This window comes from Megalobrama amblycephala, linkage group LG3 (assembly GCF_018812025.1).
Source record: "Megalobrama amblycephala isolate DHTTF-2021 linkage group LG3, ASM1881202v1, whole genome shotgun sequence".
Taxonomy (NCBI): Eukaryota; Metazoa; Chordata; class Actinopteri; order Cypriniformes; family Xenocyprididae; genus Megalobrama; species Megalobrama amblycephala.
This window is the reverse complement of record NC_063046.1, coordinates 51,334,831-51,348,810: the sequence shown is the minus strand read 5'-3', so window position 1 is coordinate 51,348,810 and position 13,980 is coordinate 51,334,831. Positions and strand designations below refer to the sequence as shown.

At 35.9% G+C, this 13,980-nt stretch overlaps 2 protein-coding genes across 2 annotated transcripts; both read right to left on the bottom strand.

Annotated features, from left to right (window-relative positions):
• Window positions 1-8,101: 8,101 nt before the first annotated feature.
• On the bottom strand, window positions 8,102-8,894 carry LOC125265646 (histone H2A-like). Its single transcript, XM_048186008.1, has one exon. The coding sequence runs from the start codon at window positions 8,695-8,697 to the stop codon at window positions 8,311-8,313; it is 387 nt and encodes a 128-aa protein (XP_048041965.1). The 5' UTR covers window positions 8,698-8,894; the 3' UTR covers window positions 8,102-8,310.
• A 114-nt stretch (window positions 8,895-9,008) lies between these two features.
• LOC125265641 (histone H1-like) lies at window positions 9,009-11,013 on the bottom strand. Its single transcript, XM_048186004.1, has one exon. It carries the CDS (start codon window positions 10,351-10,353, stop codon window positions 9,724-9,726), a length of 630 nt encoding a protein of 209 aa, XP_048041961.1. The 5' UTR covers window positions 10,354-11,013; the 3' UTR covers window positions 9,009-9,723.
• Between the last annotated feature and the right edge of the window lie 2,967 nt (window positions 11,014-13,980).

The following is a 13,980-nucleotide window of genomic DNA, read 5'->3' as shown; positions in this document are numbered from 1 at the left end:
GTGGGCTGTTAAACTAAACTCTGCTGGTCGTGTCCCTGCAGGAACTAAATTGTATAGCCTTGCTTTATACACCTTTTTCCACCAGTTACTTTAAAAAATAATAATTAGTTATAGTAGTTACTTCTCACAAATAGTAGCTGAGTTAGTAACTAAGTTACTTCATTCTCAATTACCAGGGAAAGTAACTATTGGGTTACTTTTTAATTTTCTTTTTTCAAATATGTCAAATAACTTGGATGCCCTAATATTAAATATGTTAAATGAATGAAATGGACACTAAATAGAATAAAATATTTTTATAAAACATTGTACCTAATCTACACTATTTTAATGTTGCTGTGGGGCAACGTGAGAGACAACTATCAAATTCAATATATTATTGTAAATATTATCATTACTATGGAACAATAAAACACAATAGATGGTTTAGAACTTTTAATATTTATTGCACAGGCTACAACTGGCCAACAAATAAGTCTAAAAATAAATTATGCTTGATCCTTCTTGACTTATGATCCGCTCTTATTCACGACATGAAATTTATCTGTACTGTAGGCTACTGTTGGTAGCCATTAAAGAAAACGTATTTCACATTTATGTTTAAATAGGCCTATTATAATGTTATTTTTTAATTTCATCTATTTGATAATGAAAAGTGAACAGCATGAGTAAGATGCATCATATGATGCCAATATATCGGGAGTCATGAAGTGGGTCAGACATGATTTTGACCACTTCTTTAAGTTTTGTTTTGTAGAAAGCCTTTCTTAAAGTGAATTTCGTTTTGTAAAAAATGTATCTTAATTTAAATCAATGTTTCATCAACCAATTGCCTAGATTTAATAAATAAGAAGCAAATAAAGTAGACAATATAATCATGGCAGGCGCGGGCGCGATCACTGGTGCATGAACTTGTCACGATCACCTGTGAGAGTGCCTTCAGCCTCTAGAGGGCACTCCTTCCCGGACTCATTGTTTCACTCCAGCCAGTGAGTCCACTCCAGAGCCCGCTCCAGCCAGTGAGTCCACTCCAGCCAATGAGTCCGGGAAGGAGTGCCCTCTAGAGGCTGAAGGCACTCTCACAGGTGATCGTGACAGAACTGGAGCGCGACTTATAGGCTAAATGAACCGAGACTCAGTATAGTCTGCTTGACTCACAGACATGAGAAATATATCTATAGAAAGCTTGACATGTCTATTTTTATGTAGTCAAATTGGTGTGGTTCTAAAAACAAAGTATGGTCACATCAAATAGGCCTACTGATTAAAAATAAAAGAAAGAAGAAATTGTTGTTGTTGCAGGGGCAGTATTTTATAATTAATTTATAATTGTTTTATAGGCCTAATTATAAATAAATAGGGTTAGGGTCTCAATAATTTGATAATAAGCATTAAGGAATCTTGCAGCTATTCTATTTCTATAAGTTAAATAATATGATCAAGTCACTGCTCTGTAACAAATTAGAATGAAAAAAAATAAATTGTAAAAGTTTTTGGCCAATCAAATCAAACTTTAGGCTACTGTTTACAAAAGACGAGGTCGAATTCCGATGTGTGTAGATGTAAGAAGTAGATGTAAGTATAAGTATATATCTGATTTAAATGGTCAGGATATTTTATGCAATATATCAATAGCTTATTTAATTTAGGCGTAGCTTTAGCATTTCGAAAATAGAAGTCTGTTCCTAAAACTTTTAATGGGAGATGGAGAAAATGTTCGTGGAATGTCTCGTACTTTTCCAAATTAGCCGTCCAAGCGTGTGGAAAAGGATACAATCGAATCATGAGTTAAATTAAGGTAAGAAAAGCACAAACGTGTTACAACGTGTCTTTACACGTAAACAACACGTTGGGAAGACGATCGGTTACTCGCACTTCCGACCGATCGCCATAGGAACGCGTTAACAACACGTAAGCACGTGTAGGAACGTGTTACATGAAATAAATATATGATATTTCGCTAGGTGGCGACAAGTGTCTGATAAAATGTATTTTATGTATCATTGTATGATTTATTCAAGAGATCAGTTCAAAAACTCAAGGCTGTGGAAATAAAGTCTGTTGTTTATCCTTTTGATATTTCATTTTAAAAAGTGACTGTCTATCGTGTTCGGATCTAGCCCCTTACATTTCCCTTCATTTGTAAAATTCAAAATTCACCTCTGCAATTCTTCAATTCATGACACATTAAAAAAAAGTCTAATAGAAATGTATAGAAAATATGCTTGACACTTGACAGTTTATGGCAACTAGTTCAACCATTTTGCATTAAATGACTCATGCAAGGAACTAATGTTTTAAGGAGTAAAACTATTCATCAGGGAACAAATATCATATTTAATCTAAATGACAATTGATGAATTAGGAAACAGCAGACACACAATCAATTGCATGACTGTACCAAAGAATTTTCATTTTTTTTTTTCAAGAGAATGAGAAATTGCTTTTATGATAGCCTAGTATGTATTTTTCATGTCTGATAATAAAATAAAACACAGCAACACACTTCTACAGAATGTAAAGTATAAGTTATATAGACAATATATTTTCTAAAAGGCATGCCTCAATATTGACTTTTGAGCTCGGGTAGGCTACATAGCCTACCTTTAATCAACCAAATCAATCCTAGTTTTTATTTGTGTGTGTAGACAGATAATTTTACAGATAATTAAAGATAATTTTGTCACCAAATCTCATTCAACTGAGATGAAGGAAAGAGGGTAAGAGCAACTGTCCACTAAAGGAACTGTAATGTTAAACTTTCATTCAAAAACATTTTAAAGGCTCTCATGAGGCTTCACATGATATCAACTGAATATTCTGTTGATTTCATGGGAAAAAGGATAAAGAGATTCTGATGATATACTATATAGGCAATTACAATAATTAACAATTTATTAATTTAGAGTGTCTTGCATGGACTGTGAACATTGCAGCAGGAAATAAAATTAACAATAACAACAAGTTAGAATGATAATATAGGTCAAATTAAGAATATAGAATATCTGTGGACAGTCTGCTTTTTGAAACTAAAACAATGGAGGAGCACATGGATTCAGGAAAGAAATATGTTTGTGTTAGTGTTGTTTTAGATGTGTATTGCCTGTAATGTCCAGGATTTAGTATTTAGGTATAAAATATCTTTATTTAGTGCCTATAATGTCCATTTATAGTCTTTATTATCAAATAGATGAAATTAAAAAATAACATTATAATAGGCCTATTTAAACATAAATGTGAAATACGTTTTCTTTAATGGCTACCAACAGTAGCCTACAGTACAGATAAATTTCATGTCGTGAATAAGAGCGGATCATAAGTCAAGAAGGATCAAGCATAATTTATTTTTAGACTTATTTGTTGGCCAGTTGTAGCCTGTGCAATAAATATTAAAAGTTCTAAACCATCTATTGTGTTTTATTGTTCCATAGTAATGATAATATTTACAATAATATATTGAATTTGATAGTTGTCTCTCACGTTGCCCCACAGCAACATTAAAATAGTGTAGATTAGGTACAATGTTTTATAAAAATATTTTATTCTATTTAGTGTCCATTTCATTCATTTAACATATTTAATATTAGGGCATCCAAGTTATTTGACATATTTGAAAAAAGAAAATTAAAAAGTAACCCAATAGTTACTTTCCCTGGTAATTGAGAATGAAGTAACTTAGTTACTAACTCAGCTACTATTTGTGAGAAGTAACTACTATAACTAATTATTATTTTTTAAAGTAACTGGTGGAAAAAGGTGTATAAAGCAAGGCTATACAATTTAGTTCCTGCAGGGACACGACCAGCAGAGTTTAGTTTAACAGCCCACACTAAAGGCTGTCCTGGAGCACATTACCTGATTGGTATTCTGTAGATTTCCTGGGAAGTAGGATAAAGAGGTCTGATGGACTGGTATAGGCTATATTGTACAGTAGGCAATAAAGCTAACAGTTAACATGATTGTACGGATCAAATTAAGACTAGGATGTTTTTTACAGTTATATGCTAGTAAAACACATACTTTCATGCCTGTAATGTACATTTATAGTCTTTACACATCAGCTTGGCACCTTACATGGTTAAAAACCAGTTAATTTCAAGACGTTGGCGTCACGTCAGGTCGTCACGTGGGTCGACACGCTCAGTTAGACGTTCAAAGTACAAGACGTTCAGATAGACGTTCGGTTTGACGTTCGATCGGTCGGTCGGTCGTTCGGAAGCTTGATTTTGGCACTGATCCCGCGCCATAGATTTTGGCACTGATCCCGCGCCATAGCAAAGTCATATATTTGAGCCATTCGGAACGCCATAAAACGACACCTTATAATACGACACCCTATACTATTTACGATGCTAACTAAGCAATCAGTCGTGTCGATCGTCGCGTACCTTGCCGTGAGCAGAAGCCGCGACCAATGACGTGTGATAAGGAACGTGACACTTTCGTCGCCCCCTTTCTCGCCTGAGAAGCCGCGTGAGAAGCTACGTGACGTCTGCGCCGTGACGTCTGAAGTAACTTTTGCCAGTTTTTATTTTGTAAATTGTCTGAAGTTCTGTAAATTATTTGGTTTGTTTTGAGAAAAAAGAAAAAAACACATTTAACATTTAAGCACCTCAAAATCACTAAATATTTCTCCATTCCTAATTTTGTTTAAATATGTTGACGAAAACATGACCGACACTATTAGCCAATCAATAACTGACATTAAAAGATGTGCTATTGCTTAACTTGAAAATGCCTGCGCTTAATGTCAATGACAACCAGAGACAACTAATCAACACATTTCTCCTGTCATAAACACTACTGCTAAGATAATGACATTACTGCATTATCTAAGTAAAACATGTTGTTTCAGAGTTTTGTCCCCCATAGAAATCCTTTATAAAAAAAAATGCATGAAGCATTAAAGACAGTTAAATTAAAAGACCAAATTCGAAATTAAAAGATTAATTCAGAGAGCAAGCTATGGCCTATTATCAAACACTTCAATCATGCAATATTTTAATAGAAGTTTTAATTTAAGCTATAGCCTATATAATACTGGAAAAAATAAATACACATGCAGAACAAACTGTCATATTAGTTAAGGCAGCATATTAGAATAAATAAAAATAATTATTCATGGGATAAGCATTTCACATATTTAAATGTACAGTAAAACTATATTGTCAGAACATGGTTAAAGAAATTTAATGGTTATACATTCAAAAGTATGGAAACAAATAAGCTTAAAAATAAGGAATATAAGCTTAAAATATTCCTTATCCTGTGGCTCCCTCTACTGGACAACATTTTCAGGTGAACCTCTTTCAGATAAAATGCTGATCGTTAAGAAATTGCGGTTAGCTTCCCAAGCATCAATAACTGTATTTGGCTTCGACGAGTCTGAGACTCCCGGCCTGAGATTGTGTCCCAGACGGCAATAATTAGTTCGTGAATATTTGTAAATATTCATGGCTTAAACAGCTGGAAAATTGACTGCAGTTCTGTGGATGTTTTTTCCCAGGCAGGGTTATAAACTAACAAAAACTAAAACTATTAAAACATTTATGCTAATCGAAATAAACCTGAATATAAGAAAAATATATATATATATATATATATAGTAAAACAAACTTAAACTAAACGAAAACTAGAAATGTTGCCTTGTGGATGTCATTTCGTTTTTCCCCTCTGACTTTCAACCGACGAGATCATTATCTTTTCATTAACCGACAAAGTAAAATAAAATTAGAATTCAACGAAATTACAATGGATACGTGTCTGTGACCCATTAATAAAATCCCAGGGGTTTAATTCGTTTTAGCCTACATGAAGGAATAGCAGAATAAACAACAGAATGTGAGGATTCATCATCATCATCATCATCATCATCATCATCTTCAGGCACCTGCAGCGCTTCTGAATGGAGAAAAACAGGATTAAATCCTAAAGGAATAAATAACCTATGCGCAAATTTATTTTACCTAATAAACATATTAACAAAATATAATTCTTTTTATATTCTTTGTTTTACAGGCAATTTTTTATTTTTATTGTGAGTGTACAAAAATAATAGGCCTATTTAACCCTTCACAGATTCGAAATGTGTTACATAAAGGTGACCATAAATGTCTGAGTATTTTATTTTTTTCCCGCTTTTATAAGAAAATATAAGTGATCGCGCCGGCGCCTCACACGCACACACATTATTTTTTTTTATGACTGAGCACTGTTCTTAATTCACTTGCCCAGCAACATCACCTAAAATATAACTAAAGCTTAAATAGGCTATAGTAATTCAATTTATTAGACAAATCGAATACAAGCACATGAGAACAAATAAATAAGTCTTCTAATAATAATTAATGCAACACATCTCAAACGAGCGTGTATAACCATGCAATATATTTGTTTATTTCGTTGTTCTAACCTTAAGGTTGTTTATGCCATTGCAGCACTTTTCCATTATTTTTCTAAGTAAACATGCGCTTAAAAAAAATAAAAAAATAAACACGTTTGACCGTCGAGCTCGACTCTGTTGTGTTTTATTTGTTTAGCTGCTTCAAGCCAAGCGGGCACTTGCAGTGTTACCATGGCCACTTATATGCATTTCTGGGCTTGTTATTATTATTTTCCATATTAAGAGGTGAAGGCCTTAGTTCAGCTGGAATGGCCGGTGTGTCCTTTAAACGGAGAAAAGTCAGCTGTTAATTCGGTGCTTGCTCAACAGAGGTGGCCGGAGGAATGGCCAAGCTTCAATCAGGGAGACAGATTTGTAATGCTTCCTCCAACTTATGAACATTTACACCTTAAAGCTTCCTTTGGGCAAAATAGGAATAAAGCTAAAATATCATTAGTGTTATCCACACATACAAATCCAGACGTTAGTCCACACGTACGTTATCCAGGCGTTTATCCACACGTACGTTATCCAGACGCAAAGTAAAAAAAATATACTTTCTCAACTACGTCGCCGCCATCGCCGCCGCGCACTTTGAGCGCAGCTCCAACACGTGACCGTGACGTCTAACGTCTCATATCTTACGTCTGACGCCTGAATACTATGGGATTTTGGCCAGACGGCTGGCCTGCGTATACACGTTAGTTCTCCTCTCAGTTTGCTTAGCAATCATCAAATTTTGTTGAATTCACCCCTCATACAAAGTTATATATTTGAGCCATTCGGAACGCCATACACGTGAATTACGTGACATCTGCGTGACGTCTACGCCTCGTCTGCGTCTTAAAATGAATGGATTTAATAGCAAAAAATTAAGACGTCAGTGAGACGTTCAGTGAGACGAGTGCATGTTGCAACGTCATATTAATGAGCTCGTCCGAACGCCATAAGTATGAGGATTGTGTGATGTCACTGTGATCATCGCATGATCTCACGTGTTGACTGGGAAGTCCTATGATTACAATGACATGCATTTGAAATGAAACAATATTCTGAAATCATCATACATTATGGGATTTTTTTCATTATTGATCGTACATCGTACAGAGGTCAAAATTATCGTACAAATACGATAATTATCGTATGTCTGGCAACACTGAATGTACTTCTTTCAACAGTATGAATGAGTAAAAATGTCATTACAACATAGCGCATATAGTGCTGCCTTGCGCCCACTGGACGACGTAACTTCAGAGGCATTCGATTGGTTATTGTTTGTCTATAAATGTCAGTTGGCCAATGGATGTGCGCCTCATGTTTCCAAACAAGAAGAGACAATTTGTGGTTCCCGCGAAAACGTGCTCTATTGCCTGTTTGTATATGGAATAGGCGAAATCAGTCTTAAATTTGTTCATCAGAAACTGATTGTTTCTTTAAATCTTATTGAATGTGAAGAGTTGGACTTGTGGAACTAACTGTAAAAAGTGACCATTACCACGTTCATTATTTTATTTCTTCATATTTGTGTATAGGCTTACATCAGTATACCAGTCGGAATCTTTTTAGCCATGCTACATGCATTTTCATAATATGTTCGTAAAATAATAAGTGCAGTGCGACTGTATAGGGATAAAATGTTTTCTTTCTTAACACTGAACTAACTTCAGCTGAATAACAGCCTGTTTTTCCTGTCATACTGTAAGCTGCTTTGAAATCTGTATTGTAAGTGCTATATAAAGGTGACGAGTAAAATAACTGTCAATTCACGAAACCATCTGAAACGTTTAAAACGCTATATTTTAAATTTAATTTGTTTTATAATCAGACAGGTTTAAATAAAAATTGGACAAAAAAAGAAATCACTCTCTCATGGACAAATTGGGTGGCTCTTAAAAGAGCCATTGGTTTGAAGAAAACCTCCAGTCAGTTTACTTGGTCTTCGCTGTCTTCTCAGTTTTCTTAGGCAGCAGTACGGCCTGAATGTTGGGCAGCACACCACCCTGAGCGATGGTCACACCACCCAGAAGCTTGTTCAACTCCTCGTCATTGCGTACCGCCAGCTGCAGATGACGAGGAATGATACGGGTCTTCTTGTTGTCGCGAGCGGCGTTTCCAGCCAACTCCAGGATCTCAGCAGTGAGATACTCGAGCACAGCGGCCAAATAAACCGGAGCACCGGCACCAACACGCTGAGCATAGTTGCCTTTACGGAGAAGTCTGTGAACACGGCCGACGGGGAACTGCAGGCCCGCCCTGGAAGAGCGAGTCTTTGCCTTGGCGCGAGCCTTTCCACCGGTTTTGCCTCTTCCACTCATTGTAATTTACAGCTGTTTTCTTCTTCTATACAAAGTAAAAGTGATACTTCCGATATAGCTATGTTCTGACTTGTAAAAGAAAGCGCACTAGTCTCCTATTGGCTGAAGTCTGCACACATCATCAAGCCAATCAGTCAACTTCCCTCCAAACCCCAAATCCAATCATCTTTCTGCTACTTACAAAGCCCTAAGCACATCACGTAGTAGTAGTAGTAGTACTACTACTCTCAGCTACTATTCAACCATTTTATGAATATCCATAAAGAATTTAACTCTGTTATAAAAGCGATTCCTCATGGAGCTATGTTTGGGAGGTGTTTCGTTAAAGAATGTAATAATACATTTATTCGTCAACTTTCTCAATCTCAAAACTCAATTTCTACAAAAGGGAATTTTTGGGGGGTTCTAAAATGGATAATTCAATGGAGGAAAACATGGTGTGTAACACATTCTGTGTAATGTATGCAAAGTTGTATTTCATTAATGTCATCTTTGAATTGTTTGCAATAATAAAAAAATAAGCTATTCAACCTTGAGGCAGGGTTGAATAGTAGCTGAGAGTGTAGTACTACTACATCAGCTTCCTTTAACGTATTTCTTTATTTAAATACTTAATTCATTTCTTCAGTTTTTATTTCTTAAATTTTCATTGTTTTTCAATATGTTTCAGTATGTCCAAGTTATGACTGTAAAGCACGTTGAACTGCCATTTTTCATTTTATTGTCTGGTTTTAAGCATAAATTAAAGTCGGTCTTGAAGCAGTGTAGTTTAAGAATTTACTGGTATTTAAAATGTAAATGTCTACACACATACTCAAGAAATTCACATTCTCACCAAATTTAGAAATGTATTTGCACATGAACAAAGCGGCCATATTTTGCTCTAACACTAAAACTTGATAGTGTAAAGCTAATGGCACTATCACTGGACAGAAGACCGATGAAATAATGCTCTTTACTATAAATTAGTGGGTGGCTCTTAAAAGAGCCTTTTTAATAAAAAAAAAAAAAAAAATATTTTTTTTTTTATTTCTTTTTTGCTGCTGTCTTTTTAGGCTTGGCTGCTTTAGGTTTCGCCGTTTTGGGTTTGGCTGCCTTCGCCTTTTTAGGGTTCTTGGCTGCTTTTTTAGGAGTCGTTAGTTTCTTTGCCTTCTTGGGGCTCTTTGTTGCCTTTTTAGCGGCTAGTTTCTTCACCTTCTTCGGCGATTTCTTAGCGGCGGATTTCTTTGCTGCTGCAGTTTTGGGTTTCTTTGTTGCTGCAGTTTTGGGCTTCTTAGCGGCAGCAGGTTTCTTGGATGCGGGTTTCTTGGCTTTAGAAGCAGCTTTCTTAGCAGGTTTTGTCTTGGTCTCGGCCTGCTTCTTGTTGAGCTTGAAGGAGCCAGAGGCGCCGGTCCCTTTGGGCTGGATCAGAATGCCATTAGTCACAAGACTCTTAAGGGAAATCTTGACGCGGGAGTTGTTCTTCTCCACATCGTAGCCACCGGCAGCGAGCGCTTTCTTCAGGGCAGCGAGGGACACACCGCTCCTCTCCTTAGATGCGTACACAATCTTGACAATGAGCTCGCGGACGTTTGGGCCGGTTCTCTTGCGTTTAACTGCTGATTTCTTCTTGGCCGCTTTGGTCGCGGCAGCTGCTGGAGCGGTTTCTTCTGCCATGATTTCTCGGGGCAAACCTGGACTCACACAAACTGACTAACAATGAGCCGCTGCTGGGCAGAGCTGCGCATTTAACCACAGCATGAGAACCGTGTAGATTCAACCTGCTCTGTTCAGTGTCTGTGCTTCTCCACTAACGCCTTTCTCTTGTGTTTTCTCCCTTCATATGTAGAATAAAACTGGAGTTGTGAAATTGTTTTTACTCTACTAAATTATGTACACATCAAGTAGAGCTCTTGAACTTTATTTGAAGACTAAAACACGCGACAAATGAAGATTTATTTTAGCATCGTCGTATCAAATCCAGAGCGTGCACCGGTAATGAAAAAGGCTGCGTGCATATTACATGTAATTTTGTGTATTAACAGTGGCAAATGATTGTGTGTGTCATCCTGGTTTTGAACAAGCACTTTGACAATGGCTTTAATGAAAGGAAGATCGCTGAGGGACTTGTGGAGTGTTTCATTCAGAAGCGGTTTTGGGCAGCTTGAAACACACGCCATATCTGTCGGTGTGTGAATCATGTATTTTCATCTGCAGTTATACTACCCCTCATATCTATCGCTGCTTTATGGCTTCAGAATACCAGTACGAAGCTCAAACTCAGTGCGTTCAGCAGGTAAATTCCTGCAGAAACACACTGATGAATCAATAGCCTACCTAACCCGATACCACACGTACATCTCGGAGACGTCTAATTGATGTCTGTGTTTACATCTGGAAGACGTATTTTTTAGAGTGTTTTCTCATCTGCAATACGTTTCCTGTCAGATGTCAAATAGACGTTTAGAGGATGTCTTTAAGATGTTTAGAATGTATGTAAAACTGACATCTTAAAGATGTCTATCAGATGTTTGTAAACAGCAGATGCTTTCCAGATGAATTGATCTTTAACAGACACATTGCAGATGTACGCTATCTGGGAAACAAACAAACAAACTCTTGTCTTCTGGATAACTCATGAAATTACTGATTCAGTGTGTAATAACACAGGAATTAAAGTTTTGTAATTGGATGGAGTAATTAGAATTGTATTTTTTTAAATAAATTAATATTATTATATGATTAAGTTTGAAATAACATTGTTTTAAGGCTGTTGGGCATGCTTAGCCATTTTATTTGCTTTATTTTATTTAAGGAATTATTCTTATGCTCTTTGCTAAAACTGCATGACTGTTAGATTCATACTTTGTGAATACAAGGAAGATTTCATTCAGAGTGTGTTTTGAGGGTCTTGTTAAATAATTTAGTGAAAATAAAATGTATGTTAAAAAACACTAGATGTGCATGCAGTGCTTAAAAAATTGCAAGATGACATTGAAATTCCCACATGACATTCTTGTGGACTGTTTACAGTCTCTGATATTGCACAAAAAGGCAACAGAAAAATCTTTCTATTTTAAATAAATGCTGTTCTTTACATTTTTATTCATCAAAGAATCCTGAAAAAAGTATCACATTGATAATTGAGTATCAAATCATGATATTAGAATGATTTCTGAAGGATCATGTGACACTGAAGACTGGAGTAATGATGCTGAAAATTCAGCTTTGCATCACAGAAATAAATTATAATTTAATGTATATTAAAATAGAAAACCATTATTTTAAATTGTAGTTATATTTCACAATTTTACAGTTTTTTTTTTTTTTTTTTGTATTTTTGATCAAATGTGCATGTTATGGACTGGGGGAATGCACAGTGCATGCAGGAGGTGTGGCCTCAATAGCCCTGCACTAAGCAGTGTGCTGTGTGAATGTCAGATTAAAAATTCAACTGAAATTGGATTAAATCTGATTGTTTTAGATGTTTTTTTCCACTACATTTAAGTACCCTGTTATAGGCTAACCTGCAATTTTGCAAATTCCCTGTTTATTCCCATTAATTGCCGTTAATTCCCATATATTCCCGTTAATTCCCATGGAAAGTTTCCAGTTTTGAAAATTCCCAGAATTTTGCAAACCTATGCGTGATGCACTATAAATTATTTGCGGGGCAACTTAAAATATTAAATTAATTCTAAAAGTAGCCTCATCATCATCATTCAGATCATCGCAGAAGGGGCTTGAGATCGCTGGGCCTGGTATGTGCTATTTGCAGCACGTTATTTGCATGTGTTGTAGACTTTTGCAGTGCGTTTCTCTATTTGTATGTGTTGTGGACTTTTGCAGCGCGTTTCTCTATTTGTATGTGTTGTGGACTTTTGCAGCGCCTTTTATCGTGATTTAATAATTTCATAGTGGTGTGAACAGTGCCTCAATCTATTATTAAATGAGCAAAACACAAACAGGGGAAGCAAACAGAGGGAAAAGTAGATATGGATCATAAATAGAAATAGAAAAGCAAAATACAAGAAGAGGGACCAAAGCACCTATACAGAACTTAAGAAACAAACAAAGAAAGGTGTAGGACTACACTGCAGAACAACCCGTTTTCACTCCCGAGGCGTAAAAAATTGAAGCATGGTCAAGTGCCCCCAGCGTCGCTTGGGATATGCCAGTAATTGCTACACTCTTTACAGAAGGAAATCCTAGTTATATATAAATTGACAACTTTAATGTAATGTAATAAAATTACCTTCCTTTCTGTCTTGCAGGATTACTTGCAGCTTACTTATTTCTTCTTTTTAAGATCTTTACAATATCAAACTCAACAACTCTTTTAAGAGCCAATCCTCACAAGAGATACTATAGTGAGTCGCTGCGAATCTTGCCGTGATCAGCCCTCCCCAGGTAAAGTTTCTAGATATTTAAATCAGTATTTACTCATCAAATGCTCTCCTGAATGGTATGGTAAATGAACTTATTTATAACTGTCTCAATTTGTATGTTTTAAGAACAATAGTAATTGCACATAGAGTAAGTAGAGACTTTCTTGTTTTTCTGTGCAGAGAAGGAAGACCAGTCATTACAAAAAGCAAACTCATCGAAGTCCTTTGTTTAGGGTGAGGAAGGAACATGGCCATCTCGTGCCCAAAGAAGACAGAAAGGTGTGCAAGTCCATTGGTATGTCTTGTGTTGAGGTAATGCTGTTATATGTAATACAGAAAGGAAAACATGGCGCTGTAGTTCATTGAAATGGGCAGAGATGCTAGGGTTAGGGTTTGGATCTCGGTAGGAGTAATTTCTCACAACATACAAACACTTTATAGTTAACTTAATGTATGAGTAACATAATATTCACACTAAAACATACTTTGTAAGATAAAGCACTGTTTTATATGCGTTAAAAGATAGTCCAATCACAGCGAGTTCTGCAATAAAGTCACAGCCAATGACAACCCAGCTGAACAGAGGCGTCACTCTTACTTGTCCACTTATGGTAAATGATGACAGCTCTCCTTCGGTTCCGGCTGAAGGGAAAGATTCCTTAAATATGTAATTAATCTAATTAAATATAATCAAACTCACATTCTTAAATGAAAGACTCTTTTGTGTAGTTAAACGGATGCATACATATATTTGAAGGAGATACTTTTTTTTCTAAGCAATGGCTTACTACAGCAGACGTAGTTTTGCAGTATTTTAACTAAAATCCACTAAAGTGCTTCTAACATTTACAGTAGATGAATAGTACATTAAAGATATACATTTAATCACTTATTTATAACATTTTTTGCCATTTGA

What these genes read in the sequence shown, in the direction of transcription:
- LOC125265646 (XM_048186008.1), bottom strand. Translation starts at nt 8,697, where the DNA reads ATGAGTGGAAGAGGCAAAACCGGTGGAAAGGCTCGCGCCAAGGCAAAG.
- LOC125265641 (XM_048186004.1), bottom strand. Translation starts at nt 10,353, where the DNA reads ATGGCAGAAGAAACCGCTCCAGCAGCTGCCGCGACCAAAGCGGCCAAG.